Here is a 20,621-nt window from a genome sequence, read left to right on the forward strand (position 1 = left end):
GGTAGTATGTTAGGTATGTAATGTGTGTATTTGGGGCGGAGGTATGTATGGATAGTAGGATCAGTGTATGTATGTATGTAGAGAACGTTTAGGCAGTTGGCTTTTTGGCGCATTTCTTCAAGGTTTCCCAGCAGCATCAAACATCAGATAGTATGGTCGTCATCTTTGTGTTTCAATATGAGACTTCAAGGTTACGTCTAGTCATCCATAGGCTTGTCTTCTAAGGTAACGCCCTTGGGTTCGCTTTCAATCAGGCTGCTCCGCTTGCTATCCGTTCCGGTCTCGCTCGGGACAACGGGGAAGCTAGACCGGTTACCGAGTCCTGGCTTGCGGTTGTAGATAATACTAGAGCGGGAGATGGAAGCGCGTTTTTCGGCAGTTGGGGTAGGCGTGGGAGATTCATCCGATCTAGACGTGGGAGGCGGACTGGATGGGTCTGACGAAGAGCTCGGACCAGCAGAAACCGGGGACTCCACGGGGGTGCCGTTTGTGGCGGCTTCGCCGGCATGAATGTTGGTATTTGAAACGTCCTCAACCCCTGTCGGGGACTCGCTGTTGGGGACATCCAAGCTGTTCCGGGCAGCGGCAGCTCTTCTCTCTCCAGAGACGTTTATGGGGAATCGCCCTGGTTCAGGGCCGCTTGAACGGTCTCGGCGGTGCTTCCGAGGAGGAGCTGGGCTATTAGCACGGCTGCGGTCCACAATGGCACGGTTGCGGGCCTCCATGGCTGCTCGGCGGTTGCTTTCATTGGTGCTGATGGCACGAGGGCGAGGGGCTGCGCCAGTCATCCCGGTAGCACTCGATTGGCGCTTTAGTTCACCAAAAATTGCATCTTTGTGGGCAAAGAGGTCCCGGATCAGACGGTAGCTATGACGCTCATCCATTGTAAGGCTGCTCTCTGTGCGAGGACGAAGAACGCAAGGGGATAAAGATTGGGCAAGTGAGGAAATGTAGGCTTCGTCGGCAGACGTTAGGTCTATCAAACGTGTAAAATGGGTCATAATGGCATCAAGCGTGGCTATGTTGTTGAGACGGAGTTGACCAAGAGTGCTTTGGAGAACCTTGATACGTCCCTCCTCTGTGGTCTCATTTGCGGTCGTGGAATAGATGGTCTTAACAATTTCGTAAACTTGGGAAGAAACAAGAGAGTCTGGTAGGACTGATTAGTGCCTATGCTCTTACTTTGTCTGGTAAAGGGAAGGGTGTTACCTGGCAATTCAAGAAGATATAGCTTTAACGCGCTCGCAACAACGGGTATCTCATACTTTTCCAGCACTTCGCGGTAGTCGACTTTTCCATTATTCAAGGCGTGACGGAGGTGATGAGTGGCGCCCAAAGGAACATCATAAAGCCAAATCGCGCGGCGTGACTCGTCTCCCTCGAGTTCGGGGTAGCCTATGAGTATGCATTAGCGCCGTTCAATCCGACGGTGCACGAGAATCATCTCTTACAGTTGTCCAGGTAAGTCAAAATAGTTGTCACAATAATAGGAACACGCTTGCGATCAACTCTTGCTTTAGCCTCGAGATCAACGCCAAAGATTTGATCTAAAAAATCATCAGTCAGACCTTCAACATCGTAGCAAAGCAGGAAAGAAGATATATACCTTCAACTGAGCCATAATAGTTTTCATATGTCTGGACACGAGGAACAAAACAGCCAGTTCTGTAGTTTTCGAGAAGATACCGGAGATCTCCTAGAGGTTGGATAGTCTCCTGATACAGCATCATGTGGTCTACAGTGCTCTGTAGGTTCGGAATTACATTGCTGATTGATCCAGAGAAATCAAGGATTACAGCCTTGATCGCCTTGAGACGATCTAGTTCACATTGTTCCATAAACCGGAGATTCGCAACAATCTCCTCCTCCAGTTTGCATCTTATGAGGTCAAGTTTCCGCACAGCGGTCTTGTAGCGTTCATCAGCTTCACGCGATTCTCTGCGGAGTTTTTCCGCTGGCGTCTCGTTGGGATGTGGGTTGTTGAGAGGGTTCCAACCGGCCAGCATCTCCGACACAGATGCAATCGGAGATTCGCTTCCGTCCTCACTTGAAGCCATCGAGGTAACGCGCATCAACGGTTTCTTCTTCTCCGGAATGCCAGTTACTTGAAACACTTTAGGACGCCATTGGTAATTCATCTTGGAGCTATTGGCAAATGTGCTGCCCATGTTTCCTACCAAGCGAAGGAATCCATTGTCCACAAGATCCTGACCAATCCTTTCCGCGTAACTTATGCTGGTAGCATTGAGGTATTTCTGACTGTATTCCACAATGTCGGAGCCAGTGGATGTATTTTGGTATGTGCCGATAATAGGAACTTTGACGTCACCAGTCTTGATGTTATCCAGCATGTGTACCAGGAGATTCTTTACATCCTCCGGTGCATAAACCCGGTCGCCTATCTCAACCGGCTCGTCCTCTGGCACTTCATCTTCCGGGAGAACAATCTTGGGGGTTGGCTTGATCTTGGGGCTAGTTTCAGGTCCCTGGAATGCAAGCTTATTCTCTTCCTCCAGATCCTCAAGCACACGACACTTGTTGAAGTAGTGGCTCCGCAGCTTCTTGACCAAGTCCACCTGCTTGGTGTGTTCCTTAATACGAGCCTGGAGGTCGTCGTGAGAGTTCTCGATCCGAGCTTCATGCTGATCGCACCAGCGCTTGAACGGCGAAACAACGAGTTCTCGGATATTCGAAGCAATCTTCTGGTGATTCTTGGCGGCTTCGATCATTTCAGTGCGGGATCCTTCGTATGCCTTTCGGGTTGAGTTGTCGTCAGCATTGAGGGCAACCCCGATTTAGAAAAGAGTTTCGCAGAAGAATGGAGATCTCCGCTTACCTTTCTCACACTGGCACCATCATCTTTCGCAAACCCTGCTACTAATCTGTCCACGCTCGGCGCAATATCCCCCAATTTGAAGCTGTACATCTCCTCAGCATCGGCACGCATCGACGCAATGGTGAGGATCTGTTTGTTTTCCACGACGCCCTGCTGTAGCTTTCCATAGAGGACCCCCAGGCCCGTAGCGTAGTCGGGGGTCCAGAATGAATCTGCGAACCCAGGCATTTTGATTAACGCGGCCGTCTTCGATTGGAATCGATCGATCGGAGGAGGAGAGGAGTATGAGCAGAGAAGGTCAAGGGAGCTTTAGTGTTAGTCTTTCGTGACGATGTACAGGCACCGCGGAGAGGTAAAATTGGGCAGGTTCTTCGGCGGCTAGAACTTTCCACGACGCGCAAGACAGGAGCTAAGGTATGTCCGGGGTAGAAGGAATGCAGGGAGAGTTTTAGATGACAGCGCTGCGCCAGATAACAAGTAAGGAAAAAGAAAAAGAAAGGAAAAGTGAGTGTCCAGCCTCGTTCCCAGCACTAGATTGATTCAATTCAGATCAGGTATGAGCAGGAGGCATATATATGCGTAGGAAGATCTTATGCAAGGGCGGCGGCTAGAGAGGTCAGGCAAAGTAAGCGCCTAACAGGAGAGAGAGAGAGAGAGAGAGAGAGAGAGAGAGAGAGAGCGGGAAAAAGGCAACAAATAAGACGAACCAAAAAGCGGCAGAGGGCGAGGAGTGGGGGAGGAGGTGGGGGGGGGGAGGAGAGAGAAAAAAGAAATGATGGAAGAAAGATCAAAGAGAAGACCGGGCGTCGAGCTGCAGTCAAGGTATTATTTTAGGGATATAAATTGATGGGGATGGAAGAAGTAACAATGGGAGGAAGTTCAACTTGGTGGAAGTTCAGTCAGTCAGTCAGGTCTGGACAACACACTAGTTAGAAGTTACTAGTTAGTTAGTTAGCAGTACCTGAATAGTTACTGAATAGAAAGCAGAGTTCGACTGCCATAGTTACATAATTGGGCCACGGCGTAATTTACATACTCCATACCACACCTGAAACCGCACTCGCAGCCCTCACGTGGTATTGTGATACTATTTTGGGCGTATTTTTGGTCACCATGTTACAGTACGTAGTGCTTAGTTCAAGGTGATAAATTACCCAGCTGCCCAGGTAACTACTAGTAACTCCTATACTCTCCTACTACTACTTAGTACTCAAGATCATCATTTTTAAATTTTTTTGTATGGCTGAGACACCAAGTGGGACTGCTTCAAATAGCATTTGCTATCGTACCTATGGTTATGGAGGAGTTGGACTAGGATAGAGTTATAATTAGTACCTTTACTACAATGAGAGTACTCCGTACCTGTGATTTCAGGAGGCAGGTTACTATTCTGGTGGAATCTTCTCCAGTGATGACGAGGTAGGTATTATTATTGGTGCTGCCAGAAATTAGATGTGCCCCCCTTTCTCCCCTTTCCCCTTTTACTATTACTACTATTAGTACTATAACTAACTAATAAGTAATAACTAACTCTTATATAACTCTATTTCAGCCTTGGATGTAACTATGGTAATCTAGGACTAGGATATAGTTATAGGCAGTCATATTCATCGGATATCATCAGGGTATTAAATCATTATAAAATCTCTGTACACACAACCGCTCTAGCAGAAGAACTTGTACAGCCTTTTCCATGCTGGCCAGGCCGCTTGCATCGCTCGCTCCTCCTGTATCAGGTATGGGATGTTCAGCTCTCGTCGTCCCGTCCGCAAGTCCATGTCTCGACAACTGAGAACTTTCGTCCTAAACCAGAGTTTGTAAGGGATGTAGAAAAGAAGGACCACTGGCGCCGCTAAATACTTGGAGAAGAAGTTGCGGACCAGCCCAATCGTCGTCATATCTTCGTACCCGATAGGCGCAAAGCCTACCCAAAACTGCGCAATCAGAAGGAGCACGTTAAATATAAATCCGACCCAAGAGCCGATGATTCCTGCCTGGGAGCGAAACGCCAGCTCGTTCAGGCTGTGACCCTGGATCTTCCATGCTCGACGGAAACGTATGTGTGCGAGACAGATCGAACCCCAGGTCAAAATGGACGACAGGCCCGAGATCGCTATCATCCACTCGAAAACATTCTCCTGCTGATCAGTCGCCGCTAAAAATCCAAGTAGCCCGAGAGCAGATGCAATGCCAATGGCCCACAGAGGACGCCCCTTCCGGTCGATATAGGCCAGGAAGCTAGGAGCCTGTCTCTGTTCGGCGAGAGCCGCCAAGGTACGAGAAGATCCATAAATAGCCGAGTTACCAACAGAGATAACGGCTATCATAATCACAACATTCATCACCGAGTCCAATACTTCGATCCCTGCATTTTTAATAGAAATCACAAAGGGAGACGCCTTGGCATCCGCGGAAAATCTGCTGTTAATGAGCCGGTCGTCTGTGTACGGGACAAGAAGGCCAACTAAGGTGAGGGAGACAATGTAGAAGAGGGTGATACGCCAGAAAACTTGTTTGACGGCGGTGGGCAGGGACTTGCGAGGATTTGCTGTTTCGGCTGCCGCAAGACCAACCAGTTCGGTTCCGACAAATGCGAAAGCAGCATTGACACAGACGCTGCAAAGACCCTTGAAGCCATTATTGAATGCGCCCGGATCATGCCAATAATTGCCGCCGATATAGCCGCCATTCGGACCTCCGGCACAGTTCAAAATAATCCCGAGAATTCTATACAACATTAATTGTACTGCTTAGGTCTGGTACAGATAGATGGGTTGGGGTCACTCACATGAAACCAATAACGGCTATAACTTTCACAAAGGAGAAAACAAATTCTGCCTCACCATAACCCTTGACTCCAAAGAGATTGATGGACACAATAATAGACCAAAATAAGGCAACCCACGCGGCATTAGAGATTGTAGACTCCCAGTAGTCGACGGTAATTGATGCAGCAACAATTTCCAGCGGCAGAATGACAAGCCACTGCAGAGCGTAATTCCAACCCATGGCAAATCCCCAAGCTGGGTCAATGAATCGAGTCGAAAAGTGCGCAAATGAGCCTGCTACGGGAAATATGACAGCCATCTCTCCAAGCGCGTGCACAGTACAGTAGAGCATGCATCCAATCAAGGCATACGCAATAAGAAGAGATGCTGGACCGCCTGTCGCAAGCACCTTTCCGGATCCGACAAAGAGACCAGTACCTACAAAATCATCAATGCTTGTTAGCCACGGCAGCGGCTTAGGTTACGGCAAATGGAGCAATCCTTACCAATAGAACCACCAATCGCAATCATCTGTAAATGACGACCTCTCAGGCTGCGTTGGAGTGGAGAGTTGGCCGTTTTTTCCACTGCATTTTCCAGGTCGAATTTCTGGCCTGGAGCCAACGATGCGAAGGATATATGTGCGGTAACATGGGCATTTGGGTCTCTCTTAAAGCTCTCTATTATGCGATGGGGGAGGCTGCCTCGTGTTTCTGCACTTTCGCCATAGGCTGGCGGGGAGTCGGCTGACGCCGAACGGTCGTATTTGGTCTTGAAACAATCCTTATCCATTTATGATGGCCATCCACAGGACCGCATATAGTGGTGGTGTGTGCGTCTTGGAATTGTTGGGAACACAAGCTTCGAGAGGGTGGGATATTTGAGAAAGGGAAGCGCAAGCGACGGGGCTGGGTAATAATAAGGTAGACGAGGCACAAAGGCGAGAGATAAGGCGGGTGCGATAATAGGTGTTGTGGTGTTTGATAGAATTTCTGATGCTAAGCCACAGGACCACGAGGGCAAAAAGGCAAAGAAGGCGTTGAAGGAGGATTACCAAGTGCGACTAGGGAAGCCCTGTAGTTGTAATAATAGTTACATATGGCGATGCCATAAATAAGAAAGTGTCACAGCTGAGAGTGGAGAGAGAGATATGGAGGAATGAATTATTGAATAGCGAAACGAAACTGACTTGGTGCTGGGATGGAATGCCCCTCTCTCGGCCCCATAGCCATCTTATGTACTCCGTACTTGATAACCGCTACACTAATGACAATTCGGGAAGCCTATCACTTGACTCAAAAGCAGTCGAATAAAACGACTCTTTTCCATTCATGAAGCTGAACTCCAATACATACATGTTCCACAGGGGAAACCTTATCCCGCAATAACAACAGAAAAATCCTCGCAAGAAGTGTGGACTACTACTAGTTCCATGGTTGAAACAATCTTCGATGCCTGCTTAGTCGAGGTTTCAGGATTTCGTCGATGGTTACCTTATATGTTGATCTTGAACCAAGATCAGATATCGAGAAAAGCATTTTCCATATTCACATCCCAATATTTACCATGATCACTTCATGTCACTGTACTCTTTCCCAATGAATTATGAATTGCACCTGCATAATGCTTGGCGACTCAACCCGCGATACGCGAGATGCAGCTACATATATATATTTCCTATCTAGTCCACACTTCTTCGCTACCACCACCGCCAAAATGTCCAGTATAAACAAGATCTCCAAACGGGAATTAGGACCCGAGAGTATCGGCTTTTCCTTCCTTACAATTTACACAAAGTCAAACTATTATATGAAGCTAAAGCTACTGTCTGCTCCAGAGGGCAGTTGTGTGAAATACAGGGAATGGTGTAGATTACTGGAACAGAAAAAGATCCTCTATTATATGGATATTAGGTGATATCATCACAAGTCATTGGCAAGATTGTCATCGCAGCAAGAGAAAAACTTGGGCTTTTAGAATCAAGAACTACCAACCGGCCCTTCACCACCAGGGATCAACTAAAAAACAGGTTAGTTTCCTCACTTGACAAAAAGAGTTGGGTATATACCATGCAAATATTGTTCCCGTTCAGCAAAATCTTCGGGAGCTTAATCTGTGCTCCAGAGTAGTCGCTATCCAGATGTTAGTTGAACATCCATGCCGATTTGCTCGACATGCGAGAAAGAGTCCGGAGATAATTGAAACATTGACCTACAATTCGGTCACGTCTTCCAATACCATATCTAAAGCAAGTTAGATTCAATTCAATTTTCTCAATATATTCCACATTAGCTCAAATGGTCACTTACTGACGTAGTCATCAAATCCCAGTAATGTGCCAGAAAATTCTAATCAACGTTAGTCTGCGTCGGTCTCACTCTGTGATACAAAATATAAACCAGCCTTTATCATTCTTCATGATGATCCATATCCGAGAACCAACGCACTTGTCAATCAATTCTGGCGTTGGGTTAGCCAGCTGCTCATGTATACTGAAACGGGGTAATCAATACCAAGAGGGAGAAGTTGTGACGCCATTTCTGTATCCTTGAGAGAGTGCCTCTCAAATATAGACTTTCTTCCTTGGAAATTTATACAAGACTTGAAGGGAAATCCTTCTTCGAAATTGGACAGTAATTGTTGCTGGTGGGCGATCTTCGATGGATGATTCCATCCACAGAGTCTTGGCAAGGCAGGGTCGTGTGTTTATCCGATCCGGCATTGGATGCCTAAGGAATCAAAATAGATCTACAATCTATCCAAGCACCAGCAAACATGCCGACTTCTTACACTTCATGCATCTCAACATACCATATTTCTGATGCCGTTTGGGCCTTTTTAGGGCTTAATATCAAAGAGGGAATGAATACAGAATATTTAGCTTCTGCCCGTCTCCTATCACTCGTTTTTTGAAAAGCTCAACTTTGCCTACGTACCTAGTCTTTACGACTCCTACACCTATACGTTCCGGTCGCTCATCCAACGAAATGGGACTATAGTTTCTACTTCTCAACTTCTCAGTATGGAAATCGGCCCTCGTCAAGTTCCGTGGGCGACCAGCCGCCCTCGGATACTCCGTACTGTCTGCAAGGGTTCAAGACGACAATACAGCTCCTATCCAACCTCGCAAGCAAAAGCTCAGATAGCTAGTTCCACCGGTCTTGAGAAAGGCAAACTAATTACATTAAGCAAAAACTTACCTCCAACCATCATAACCGGATCACAAGAAACCTCAGTTGAAATTAGTGAGACACCTCAACTGGCTGAGCCTCCTATTGTTCGCCCCACAAGCAAAATTCCACCCAAAAAGCTATGGAGCCATCGATTGTATAAGACCGAAGACGGAAAGGAAATTATTGTACATTACTGCAAATCCCTCAAAAACACTGAAAATGTAGCAAAACTTTTTCTTGAGGACAAAGTTCTCGGGTTTGACATGGAATGGAAAGCGCAGGCCACTAGCTCGGACACCATCCAGAACAACGTTTCCCTTATCCAACTCGCAAATCGGAACAGAATTGCGCTCTTCCAGCTATCTCGCTTTAAGCCCGGAAAGTCTCTCAAAGATTTCATTTCTCCCTCTCTACAGCAGATCCTCGAATCTCCGGATATCACTAAAGTCGGCGTCTCAATTAAAGCAGATTGCACCCGTCTGCGAAAGTATCTAGGGATCGATACTAGGGGAACTTTTGAACTCAGCCATCTACATAAATTGGTTAAATACTCTCGGTCAAATCCAAAATTAATCAACAAGAAACTCGTTCGATTAGACGAACAAATTGAGGAGCATTTCGGACTTCCTCTGGTAAAGGACGCGGAAATCCGATGCAGCAATTGGTCGTCTCCTCTCACTTATCGGCAGGTTCAATGTAAACCTATCTTCCCCTGCCTCCTCGCTGCACCTGAAGATTTTTTCTAATATAGTTTGACAGATGCTGCAGCCGACGCGTACGCCTGCTACCGCTTATTCGATACTCTAGATGCAAAGCGGAAAGCATTAGACCCAGTCCCGCCTTTACCAGCACACGCGGAATTAAACCTCCCTATACGAATCATACATGACCCAGTCAAGGTTGATTTGGCCGAGGCTGAGGTTATCGAGCCCGCACCTAGTTCGAAAACCGAACAGCTCGATGGGAAAGCCCCAGATGCTTGAACAATTGCGGCGGCCAGAAGAACATCGTACCTGCGTGCCCGTGACATGCTATTCCGTGTGTTTTCAACGAGGCCTTGGATTTAGCTTTGATACCCAAATAGACTCGATCAATATATAACGATATCCGCACACGGAATCGGCCTTTCCCCACCCTTCAATTCATATACGGATGTACGATGCGGTTTATACAGGAATGGTAACTCGACCCTGGTCCTTGGACATATATAACAAGTCGTGATATGCGAGCAAAGCCTCTTTTGAACCTCATCTCTCCATTTTCAGGCACATACGTACAACCGTTAGAGTACATTTGGCGGATTAAAAGAACGACAAGACCAGGTATTCTGTATATGCTAGCAAGAGCTAGCGCCCGCAATAATCGATATATAATATAAAAAGGCAGCACTAATTAGACCCTATGGATTATATTTTACTGCAAAGTCCTTCTCTGCAGATGAATCTAAAACTTACCCTACCCTACCCTACCCTACCCTACAGGTACATGGTAGGTAAATTTTGAATTATTTGGGGCGATTGCGTGTGTAACTGTTGAAAGGCTCATGCTGAAGATAGCACATGTAAATAGGTGGTTGGCAGGTGGCAGGCAATGAAAGACCGGATCAAGGAACATGTGTGGAGGGCAATTCTATGCCAAAAGTCATATATGTGACCTGCACCCAGCCAAAATATATAATCGACACCCATGTACAAAATGTAACGTGCAGTGTGATTTCCGAACTCCCCTAGTGCCGTGCCTCCTGTCCTTGTAGATGCTACCACGCATAGAGGCGACTCCCTCGCTGTACTACTCAATAAACAAGAATACTAGTCGCTGAAAAGAGGGAAAAAAAAAAAAAAATAGGCTGGCCCCGCAAAACGAAATTGCCCTGCGAGTGCCAACTCCGTATTGGAAGAAAACGGATATTTTTCATTTTTCATTTATCGCAATTCACCTGGGTTCAAGAAACGTTGATCCTGAGAATGGTAGCTTGGATCTCCCTTGTATTTTTTTTTCTAGGAGTCCTGTAATACAACCCGCGCCGTTAAACCGTCATTGCAATATGAACCTAAAACCCTACACACAAGATAAATCCCCTTAAGCCGACTTGCTCTGGACAGCCTCACGACCCTTGGCGATACGGGCGAGGATCTGCTCGCGGTCCTTGTCGAGGTGGAGCTTGGTGACGACGACGTTGGAGGCGGAGATACCGAGAGGAACGCTCTGGCCGTTGCTCTTCTCACGGACAACACGCTCAACGTGGATGACGTACTTGAGACGGTAGACGGAGGTGATCTTGCCATCACGGCCCTTGTTGGAGCCGCGAACGATAGAAATTTCGTCGCCCTTGCGGAGGGGGATAGAGCGGACCTGTTCGACGTAGCGTTCGTTAGAATCGCCCTTATTATGCTCGTGTGCCCGTATTGCCCTGTTCTTCTTCCTTTTTTTTTTTTTTTTTTTCTTTCTTGTTTTTTTGTCCTTCTCCAAAACCCCACAGCCTACTTGGCCCGACCTAGATTGAAAATCGACTCAAATAGTAAACTTACGTTGTACTTCTCTCGCAGTTCCTTGGAGAGAGGGGCGGACATGCGAACTCGACGCTCGCTGGAGGGGGCAGAGAAGTGCGCCTTGCGCGACTTGCTCCTCGAGGAGGAGATACCTGTATGCAACATTAGTATTGGGGGAATTGGCGAGAGTCGGTCGAAGGGCGAAGGGCGGGCGAAAGAACGCACCTTGGTTGCGAACAGCCATCTTATCGGAGCGTCCTTGAGGGTGTCGTGAATGGGCTCAAGTGCACGGGTTGTCGTCGGTCGGGGGAGAAGAACTCTTTTGTGGTGTTGAATATTCAAAGTGGGTTGGTTGTGCGTCACATGATGCACCGCTTAGGGCTGTGAATTGTCTCCTGATTGGCTGGAATGGGAGACCCATCCGTGATTTCTACGCGCTTTGCCCAATGCGCCTCAACCGTCCCGTGACCAGTATCAAAGTGTCGAGCATTTCTTGCCAGGTTCTAGAAACCAACAGACTTCGGATCAAATAATGGGTAGTATTTTCCAGGGCCAGATGAGGATTCAACAAGGACATCATTGACGCTTCACGGACCAGATCATGAAACGAATCTAGGCCTTCCCGGTATTGATCATCATCGCCCCTTTGATAACCTCTGCCTTGTAGAACCTTGGAAGACGTAATGTAATAGTCCTTCAACTTCGGGCATCGGGGGTGATACTCTACTACCACCAGGAGAAGTACACTTGGGCGTTTTATCTTAGTTACAGCCAATGACATTAAGGGGGACCTTGTTATGAGTCTCTCTTCTTCATCTTTAAGCACATACGACCATAGGAAGTGGAAAATAGGGCTTCCCGTCCGCTCAGCCGTACTCAAGCCACTTGCCGGTCAGTTAGTAGTATGGTGGGTGACCACATGCGAATCCTGACTGTTGTATGTCTGTCTTCACCTTTTTTTTTTTTTTTCTCTTTCCGACTTGCCGGGTTTAGCGCCCCCGAAGCCCTCTGGCCTCCACCCGACCCCTTCGTCCCCCGTTGCTGAAGTTGGAACCCTGTTGGCTTGGAAGCTGACATCCCCGTTGGCAAGCTGACATCCTCTCCCCCTGTGACATCAGACTTACCACCAGATAGTCTGTTACCACCTTTAACTCTTCTCTGGAACACCTAAAGATGCGAGATGGCCACAAATGACGATGCCAATTCCTCCCTGACCCCTGATCCAGGAACACTGTCAACCGGCAACCTAGTCTCCTCGCGGATTCAATCACCCACGCCTGCCGAACAGAACAGCGGGAAGCGCCGTAACGGACAAAAAACTGGTGATCAGAAGCAGAAAAGAATAAGGAAGGTTGAGGGCTGTGGATGCCGACAACCACAGCCTTATAATGTCGACTTTTAACACCTTTGGTAATCTAGGCAGTCACTTGACCTCAAACAATAAAAAGGCTCCAAAATCAGGGAAGCCAAAGCACCCTTGAACTGCTTACTCTTATCACTCGCGAGCCCCTGGCTGAGGATGTTATTACTGTTAATAACCTTGGCTTACTCGAAAAAGCCCTTGGGGAACAGTTCTCAAAACTAGTTTTCTATTCTTTAGGACCTAGCCGAGTATCATGGGACATATTTTGCGAGTTCCTACAGAAGAATTCTCAAAAAATGGTTGATGTTTATGACTATTCAATTACCAAGGAATCCAAACGAACTGAGAGACGTGCTGTGCTATACAAACAGTTATTGAACACTGGATACAGCCGCGGGATTCTCGAACAGCTTTAAATTGCCTTGATATTGAGAACAGGATTAGACACTGTTGCCCACTTCCTTCATTAACACTGACTTGCTCGCCCGGACTTTACACCATGGTGAAACCACGATAGGCAAAGCTAACTCTACTTGGCATAACCCTTACAAGGAGCACAGCAAATGCTATATCTCCCATCCATATTGATACAGCAGCGTGTTTAACTTACTTATATGTTATACGTGGTCGGAAGATTATTTACTTCCCATGAAAGATTGATTCAAATTCAATTCGGTTACTCGCCCTGGTTGGTTCTTGCCATGTTGGGGGATACGATGGAGGCTGGGCTAAGGTAGAGTTGCGAGCGGGCGATTTATTGTAAGTCGCGAGCTACTTTGGGATTTCCTCAGTTAGCCTTTCTAGTATTATGCCACCATCCTGCCCCCATGCAGTGTTTACACCAGATGAGATTAAACGAGCCTGGGCAGAAGATGCTGCCGTTGAATTATGGTGGGATCTGTGCTCGCTCGATTACGTTATCAACCCGCCTTACTGGAATCTTGGAGCCAATCTCTTCTCCTCACCTCCACAGCACTACTCTGGGAAACAAAACAAACCGAGCTTTTCGACGAGTATCTCCTCTTGTGTCCTCAGTAACTATGCTAAGTGACTGTCGATTCTGATCCGGATTCAGAATCCGCCTGAAACGTCTGAACTCTTTTGGACGACGGAGCGTCGTTTACCAGCAGTTGCAGAGTTCCGGAGTCTTTCCCGAACTATGTAATGCTATATGTCATGCTATCGAAGCCGAGTCAACCCTTTACAAGCAACTTCAGTGGGGTGAACAGTAACTAGTCGATACCTGCAGGTAAGGTGACTGGAATGGCTACTTCCTGATTTGACTTATCTGACCTGCCGAGTCGAGTTGGGTTACGTTGAGGGCCGATCGAACTTTCCGGTTGTGATTAAGTCTCTAATCTCTGTCTCCAAAATGGCCTCGAAGGTTTTCCCCGAATGGATCCCCACTGCAGATTCGCCTATCAACCTCGCAACGCCGTCCGAAACCCTCCCCGGCTCAAATCTCGCTGTCGTACGAGTCGAAATGGGCGGGTGCCAGTTTTACTATAAAGCTTCGGCTCGTTTTTGCGATTGTGCGAGCGGCTCGGTCGTAGGCGCGGCTCAGAGCCTCTCCCAGCACGATACTTGCGATGAATGTGGTCACTTTCTCTCATTACACAAGGCATACTGTAGAGCATCTATCCCTCTTTTCTCCAAAAATTTGATTTTTCTTTTACTAATTATAAGCAGCAGCACACCCTCCATCGTATAATATCAGAGTCATACATCCGGAAGTATGCCCGCGCATCAACACAGTCAGGAAGCTAGCCGCATTACTTGACGAGAAGCGTATCCTCCATATCCGGGGGACGCCCTCATCTGGCAAGTCGACATTGGCGGGACTCTTAGTCAAACACTACAGAGAATGCGATGAACCTGTTGTTTTCATCCATAACTGGGATGATAATATTGCTAATCCTGCCAGTTATCTACAACAATGCTGTGCGGCTAATGGATATCAGCATGCAGAGGTGAATTTTTGGGAGTCCAATTTTATCTTCATACTCGATGAAGCTCAGTCTTCCTATGGAGACTCCGCATTCTGGTTGGGCGTCATCAAGACGCGCCATGGCTGTTTGACTGGACCTAGATTTTGTCTTTTTGCGTCATACGGCAGCCCGACCACTGGAGCACCGCCATATCAGTACTCATCCAGAGTAACCCCCGTTCACCTAGGCCCCGCACAGCGGGTCGGTATCACTCGATCACGTCTGCCAGGATCTCCTGATGTCTGTTTATTCTATGATGAAGCCGAATTCAACGACGCCGTAGATAGGATTTGTGCACGACCGTCCGTTGGGTTTATCATGGATGCTGATGCCCGTGAATACCTTTACACGATCACAAACGGACACCCTGGCGCTGTTAATGCGTTGGTGGCGTATGCCTACGAAGTAAGCCTTCACTGTGATGTGGACCAGGCCCCAGAACCTAATTTAGTAGGCCAACAGGTACGACTTAAAACACGGTACTATCTCAAGCGTCTCGAAATATCTCATGACGAAGTCTCTTGAAGATGACGCACAGGTTTTTCGCAGTCTAGAATCATACCCGGTGTTTAGGTCCTTCCCCGCCCCGAATGTTCTCACAATGCCGGTGGTTACTACGTTGCGTCGTTGTCTCAAGAGCGGCACAATTCCTTGCGATCTCAACGATGAAGGAGTCAAACGTTGCTACGAATTAGGATGGCTACACTCGGACCAAACAAAATCGTATGCTATAGAACAACCTGAAATGATTTGTTTCTTCCCTTCCAGACTGCATGAGAAGTACGACTCATTCGTCTCTCGTAGTGGATATTGCTCACATAGTGCTAGGTTCGCTGAGCTTTTTCTATACACATTCCAACCCCGTCCGTTCCCTTTTGAACAGTTCCCGTCGATTACCGCTCTCTGCCAAGCCATAATTAGAAAGTTTTCACAGAAGAACCTAGGATCTAGCGTGGAAATTGAGCTCGCCCCTTCCCGATTCCGTCGGCCACCGGAGGCACAATTTCAAGACGAATTATATCGTTGCTTCTTCGATATCGTAGGATATGGGGTCGGACTTTCTTCTGAATGGTCTCGTGCCGGGGATGGTCGCATTGACTTCCGGGTTGTTGAGCCACGTTGGGGGATCGAAGTTTTGAGAGACGGAGATCGCTTAAGCGATCATTGCAATCGATTTCGACCCGGAGGCGCATATTATCCTTGGATAACTCAAGGCTACATCAGAGACTGGCTAATCTTGGATTTTCGCCACACTCCTCCACAGAAATACTGTATGGTCCTGTGAAACATTTCTTCTAATATTATAGCTGACAGGTTCTCCACAGCGATTCCCGGTACTAAACTCTGGAGGATAGTCTTCCAAGACCAGTACGCCTCGGCGTACATTGTCGACGCACAGAATGTGATTGTTACCCCGGAGTTTCCGCTTCTGCAGTAGTACGGTCTGATGCTCGGTACTTTTTCATCCTTTCTCAAAGAATTAAACCACCATGAAAATCCGTCCACTTGCCAGATTCCATCGGACTACCTTTCGTCTGAACTATGCAGGATCTATGTAGCTGGACTGTTTACAGGGTTAGATGCAATTGCTCGAATCCCTAGACTTTTCATAGGTTTTAACCTGATAAAATACGGTGTTTCTATACCTCGCTAGCTCAGCATTGATATTGTTACCTAAGCCTGATCACTTCCAGCATTTCATTTGCGATGAGCTCTGAGATGGACAAAATTGATATGAATGAAAAAGGATATTATGTTCTCATCAGTAAAACCCCCGATAGGACTACGCTTCACTCGCTTAAAGAATTCGTAAAGATAGATGGTCCCAACAAAACTGGTTCGCAATTTCATGAAATACAACATCAACGGATGTAACAACTTTCCAGGTCGAATTTCTAGGACTCGCCGAGTCGTACAGTTGGATAGCTATGAATCAATTCGACAAGGACCAAGTATACACCATTTGAAACAACGAATGGAGGCGACGCCCCGAACATCCCATCCCTGCCGTGATGCGGGTTCATTTTGGAGGCCTCTAGCGTTGATCCTAGGTCCCATCATATTAGAACGAAGGAGGAACTCCTAGACAGTGGGATTCAAGCTACAGATGTGTACCTAGGTCCATTCCTGGCCAGGGACTTGTTCCACACGGGTGTCTCTGGATAACGGAGAGAAGCGAATGTGGTTCGCCGATGTGGATGGGTGTTTCTACGGAGATCGTCGGTGCGCATATCTATGTCGTTGCTGAGGGCAAAGCCACGGAGATAAATTAAGAGTAAGGTATAAAGTAGATATTTGTAATGTTTGTACAAGAATGCATGGATGGATCCCCAGGCACGTTATCAAGACTAGCCTCGTAAAGGCAGGACTTTCGATGCCAAAACTTCCTGTCGACAAAGAGGGCATTCTGGCTTCTCGCGGACCCAGTCGCGAACACAGGTCCAGCAAAATACATGACCACATGTGGTGACACTTGGGTCCTTGAAAGATTCCAGACAAAGCGTGCATTTGCTTTGTTGTCCTGCTGGAATCCAAGGGATTGCTTGCGGGTTCTCCGAAAGATCATACCGAGCACTCGAGGCGGGTAGGAGAGGAAGCGAAGAGGGGTTTTCAATCGATCGAACTAACGTATCGTCCTGACCAGCGCTTCCAGTCACCTCCGATTGAATGCCTTGGTCCTCTTGCTGTAGACTAGCGGTAACCTTCCGAATGTGAAGTATACTCTGTACTGCGATTTGCAGGACAAGTAGAACTCCCAAGACCTCGTATCCCACTCGTTGCTGGTTCTCCTCTAACCTCTTGGTAAAGACGTAACGAAGACCCCAGAATCGCTTTGACAGATGATAATATGAGCCCGTAAAATAGAAAGTTGTGATGCTGAGAGCATAGATAGGAGACAGCGATGTAATCGAGTCAAGGTGTTCTAGAATATATTTCTGAATGCGGAGTTTTGAAAAAAGTGATGGTTTCTTTGAAGCGTTCTTCTTTGGTGAGAATTCCAGTGTCTCTTTTGTTTGCTGCGCCTTTAATTGCAACCGGACAATGCTTCGTTCCAGCTTCATGCGAAGACGTTGTCGAAAGGCCGGGAGGATACGCTGTAGCGTCCATGGTACAAGAATCATGCTTAGAATATATCCTACTCGCCTGGACAGTGATGGAAGCTGAAGTGTATCATCCTCAAGCTGAACGAGGTCGCAATACTCCTCCCCGAGGGTTCGGTTCCCGATCAGCGTGGTGAGTGAAAAGTAAAGGAGCTCGGTCAGGTTTTTGATGGATTCTGAATGCGTATGGGCGAACCGGGCACCGCGAAGAGCCCGAATTATAGACTGTGCTTGGCTAACCAGACCGGCTGTGAGGAAGGCATCCTTCTCGTGGGAGCGGATGATATCTGGAGATGTTGCGAAAGGGTAGAAATGGGCCGAGGGAGTTGCCGGAGGGGTTGGAGCTGTGAGGGAGAGGTCTTCATCGGCCATTGTGAGAAATAATCACGAGAGGAGAGGGAGGAATGAAAGGAATGATATGAGCAAGTCTAGTATGAATTGTTTGAGACAAAGGCGACTATGCTGGGGATGTCTTCCCCATCCACACGATTTCCCCAGAAAAGCGTCGGGCCCGGGCAAAGGAATGCCTCGGTAGCTTTCACGTGACTGATATCACGTGCACCGACTGGGGATCAAAATGGCAACCGCAACCCCCATGGCGGCGCTAACCCGCAAACGGACAAGCGCGTCCTTTGTCGAAAAAGCCGCGCGGAATTGATGGCCCGCAAGCGTCGCGGAGCTTCTTTCGCGCTCTAGACGTCTGCAGGCCATGATCGTTTTAATCTTTTTTGCTGGCCAGACTCACCCCTAGTCGCTCTTTTGCTTGGTGAATACTGCTTCTTGTCTCCTTTTTTCCTACCCCAGAAGCTACTTCGTCGCCTTCTTCGATTCTACATCTTCTTTTTCATCTTCTCGTCTGGAGGCCCGGCGCCGCTACTTCAATGGAATATGGGGCCTGATCAGCATGCTCAACTGGATGGCTTCAGTCTCTTTCTTCCTTTTCCCTATCGTGTGGCGGTGATCTTGGTGGCAGGTTAGCAATTCCGTTGCTTGCATTCTATAGCACTTTTTAAGCCTTTAAGCCACTGTTGTTAACTCTGTGTATTAGGATTCTGGGGTTGGGGTGCCAATCTTCAATATCTCCACAAGTTCAATATTGTGTGTTGAGCCCTCCCTCTTCACTCTCTCCCACTCTCAGTGTACAGTCACTGACTTTCTTCAGAACCTCCCAAGGCTAATCCGATATCCCGATCGGTCTCCGAATCAACGACCGCACCATACCTCCGCATACCATTTAGCCACCCTCCTGTCGATCCCTTTGTTGCTCTCCCTCCTCATATTTTGGCCGGTTACCCATGGGTCTAGGGAATGGGTCGAGTCGGTGGACTTCATCCCGCAGTCATACCTCTTCCTTTTCTTCGTCCTCTTGATTCTCCCATTCAACCGGCTCTCGCGCTCCGGACGACATCGATTTCTCGTCACACTTCGCCGGATCATTATTGGTGGGCTGGCGGAAGCACAGGATGGCAAATTCGGAGATATTCTCCTCGCGGATGCTCTAACCAGCTATGCGAAGGTCCTCGCAGACCTTGCGATAACATTTTGCATGTTCTTTACCCCGGAGGTATCTAGCACATCGAAGCCAACTCGAAATTGCGGGTCGGATTATATGGCCCCCCTAATAATCGCCATTCCCAGTGCTATTCGACTGAGGCAGTGTTTGATCGAGTACTTGCGTGTGCGCCGAAGCGGGTTTAAGAATGATAATAAGGGTGGTCAGCATTTGGCCAACGCTTTGAAATACGCAAGCGCATTTCCGGTCATCATTCTCTCGGCTAAATTAAGGAACTATAGCCCATTTCTCTTCTATGACATCAGTGAGGTGTTTCTCTCACGACTACTGTAAGTATCTTAGATGATGAGCAGGAAGTCTCCATGGTTGGTAACTCATTCAACAGATACTTCTTCTCCTTTCTTAACTCCTCCTACTCCTTGTACTGGGATATCACCAAGGATTGGGACTTGACCCTATTTACCGAATCGCGAAATGACAACGAATACCCGTTTGGATTACGACGCAACCGCTGTTTCACTGATCGACAGTACTACCTCGCAATTTCCATCGACTTTGCCCTTCGCTTTTCTTGGGCTTCAAGATTCGTGCCAGGACTCACCTGGCTTACCGACTCGGAAGTTGGGCTTTTCATCCTTATGTTCCTCGAGGTCGGCCGGCGATGGATGTGGACTTTTCTTCGAGTTGAGACCGAATGGAGTAAGTGGTCGAGGTCCGCTTTTAGGGTACATATGCTAATGATCCTTTCCATTATGATAGTCCGGAACAAGCACGGACCAGCTCCTAACGACATCCTTCTTGGAGAAATCAACGGCAAGCTGGACGAAGATTAAAGAAACAACAAAGCCGAATCGCAATCTTACATAGATGACATGACCCTCTCGTATTCACTTGTAGCCAGAACTCATTCGCCACGCCATGCTCTTTTTCTTGCCACTTTCTCACCTAATTGGAGCAGAATTATCTTTTTCTTCTTCTTCTTCTTCTTTCTTGTGTTCCCCGTCTCTTAGGAACCCGTTATTTTCTTCTTTCTCGCTCCCAAGTCAAGCGAACTCGCTCCCAGAACTCGACTTGGATGTGCTGGATTATTTATTCTTATTGGATTTCTTGTGTTTTGATTTGGTTCGGTTTGTATCATATGGGAAAGCGCGTTGATTGAGCGTTCATTTCTTCATTTCATACATTGCTACATAGCATGCAGAACACGGCTCTCATTCGGTTTTTTCTTTTTCCCTCTCTCTTCCAACCCGTGGAACATGCGTTTATTTTGATGGCATCCTACTACTACTACTACTACTACTACTACTACTTCTCGGATTCGACAATATGGATGTTTCCTATTGATTTTCATTACACCCTTCCCATGCATCCTGTGGTTGCAGGGTGAGGG

At 47.5% G+C, this 20,621-nt stretch overlaps 9 protein-coding genes across 9 annotated transcripts, besides 1 other annotated feature; 4 read left to right on the forward strand and 5 right to left on the reverse strand.

Moving 5' to 3' along the window:
- Positions 1–197: 197 nt before the first annotated feature.
- Positions 198–3,064, reverse strand: P175DRAFT_0510425 (GTPase-activating protein RGD2; the record flags this gene model as incomplete). Its single annotated transcript, XM_040898511.1, has 5 exons — positions 198–1,150; positions 1,210–1,395; positions 1,452–1,547; positions 1,607–2,753; positions 2,837–3,064. The coding sequence occupies 5 exons, from the start codon at positions 3,062–3,064 to the stop codon at positions 198–200; spliced, it is 2,610 nt and encodes an 869-aa protein (XP_040750526.1).
- A 1,325-nt stretch (positions 3,065–4,389) lies between these two features.
- On the reverse strand, positions 4,390–6,783 carry P175DRAFT_0502650 (amino acid permease GAP1). Its single transcript, XM_040897435.1, has 3 exons — positions 6,111–6,783; positions 5,625–6,042; positions 4,390–5,563 (listed from the first exon to the last, which is right to left on the reverse strand). The coding sequence occupies exons 1-3, from the start codon at positions 6,394–6,396 to the stop codon at positions 4,501–4,503; spliced, it is 1,767 nt and encodes a 588-aa protein (XP_040750527.1). The 5' UTR covers positions 6,397–6,783; the 3' UTR covers positions 4,390–4,500.
- Positions 6,784–7,552: 769 nt separating this feature from the next.
- Positions 7,553–8,251, reverse strand: P175DRAFT_0288268 (RNA-binding protein LSM5). The gene is made up of 6 exons (XM_040892772.1): positions 8,118–8,251; positions 8,008–8,064; positions 7,914–7,952; positions 7,820–7,847; positions 7,673–7,736; positions 7,553–7,622 (listed from the first exon to the last, which is right to left on the reverse strand). The coding sequence occupies exons 1-6, from the start codon at positions 8,140–8,142 to the stop codon at positions 7,584–7,586; spliced, it is 252 nt and encodes an 83-aa protein (XP_040750528.1). The 5' UTR covers positions 8,143–8,251; the 3' UTR covers positions 7,553–7,583.
- A 344-nt stretch (positions 8,252–8,595) lies between these two features.
- On the forward strand, positions 8,596–9,788 carry P175DRAFT_0482054 (3'-5' exonuclease). The gene is made up of 2 exons (XM_040895486.1): positions 8,596–9,473; positions 9,537–9,788. Exons 1-2 carry the CDS (start codon positions 8,627–8,629, stop codon positions 9,758–9,760), a joined length of 1,071 nt encoding a protein of 356 aa, XP_040750529.1. The 5' UTR covers positions 8,596–8,626; the 3' UTR covers positions 9,761–9,788.
- Positions 9,789–10,856: 1,068 nt separating this feature from the next.
- On the reverse strand, positions 10,857–11,510 carry P175DRAFT_0494290 (60S ribosomal protein uL24; the record flags this gene model as incomplete). Its single annotated transcript, XM_040896009.1, has 3 exons — positions 10,857–11,129; positions 11,306–11,418; positions 11,492–11,510. The coding sequence occupies 3 exons, from the start codon at positions 11,508–11,510 to the stop codon at positions 10,857–10,859; spliced, it is 405 nt and encodes a 134-aa protein (XP_040750530.1).
- A 186-nt stretch (positions 11,511–11,696) lies between these two features.
- Positions 11,697–12,158: a sequence feature (Protein overlapping with rRNA (P175DRAFT_0440707, PTU19139.1) was converted to a misc_feature.).
- Positions 12,159–12,446: 288 nt separating this feature from the next.
- On the forward strand, positions 12,447–13,045 carry P175DRAFT_0533560 (uncharacterized protein; the record flags this gene model as incomplete). The annotated part of the gene is made up of 2 exons (XM_040900069.1): positions 12,447–12,656; positions 12,728–13,045. The coding sequence occupies 2 exons, from the start codon at positions 12,447–12,449 to the stop codon at positions 13,043–13,045; spliced, it is 528 nt and encodes a 175-aa protein (XP_040750532.1).
- Positions 13,046–13,790: 745 nt separating this feature from the next.
- P175DRAFT_0288420 (uncharacterized protein) lies at positions 13,791–16,246 on the forward strand. The gene is made up of 6 exons (XM_040892773.1): positions 13,791–13,878; positions 13,981–14,257; positions 14,322–15,022; positions 15,072–15,397; positions 15,446–15,888; positions 15,943–16,246. Exons 2-6 carry the CDS (start codon positions 14,002–14,004, stop codon positions 16,053–16,055), a joined length of 1,839 nt encoding a protein of 612 aa, XP_040750533.1. The 5' UTR covers positions 13,791–13,878; positions 13,981–14,001; the 3' UTR covers positions 16,056–16,246.
- A 719-nt stretch (positions 16,247–16,965) lies between these two features.
- On the reverse strand, positions 16,966–18,090 carry pex10 (ubiquitin-protein ligase peroxin 10; the record flags this gene model as incomplete). Its single annotated transcript, XM_040894025.1, has 1 exon — positions 16,966–18,090. The coding sequence occupies one exon, from the start codon at positions 18,088–18,090 to the stop codon at positions 16,966–16,968; it is 1,125 nt and encodes a 374-aa protein (XP_040750534.1).
- A 328-nt stretch (positions 18,091–18,418) lies between these two features.
- Positions 18,419–20,245, forward strand: P175DRAFT_0288489 (EXS domain-containing protein). The gene is made up of 5 exons (XM_040892774.1): positions 18,419–18,691; positions 18,767–18,816; positions 18,881–19,560; positions 19,617–19,930; positions 19,991–20,245. Exons 1-5 carry the CDS (start codon positions 18,607–18,609, stop codon positions 20,062–20,064), a joined length of 1,203 nt encoding a protein of 400 aa, XP_040750535.1. The 5' UTR covers positions 18,419–18,606; the 3' UTR covers positions 20,065–20,245.
- Positions 20,246–20,621: the final 376 nt, after the last annotated feature.

This window comes from Aspergillus ochraceoroseus (genome assembly GCF_002846915.1).
Source record: "Aspergillus ochraceoroseus IBT 24754 chromosome Unknown P175scaffold_6, whole genome shotgun sequence".
In the NCBI taxonomy this organism is placed as follows: domain Eukaryota; kingdom Fungi; phylum Ascomycota; class Eurotiomycetes; order Eurotiales; family Aspergillaceae; genus Aspergillus; species Aspergillus ochraceoroseus.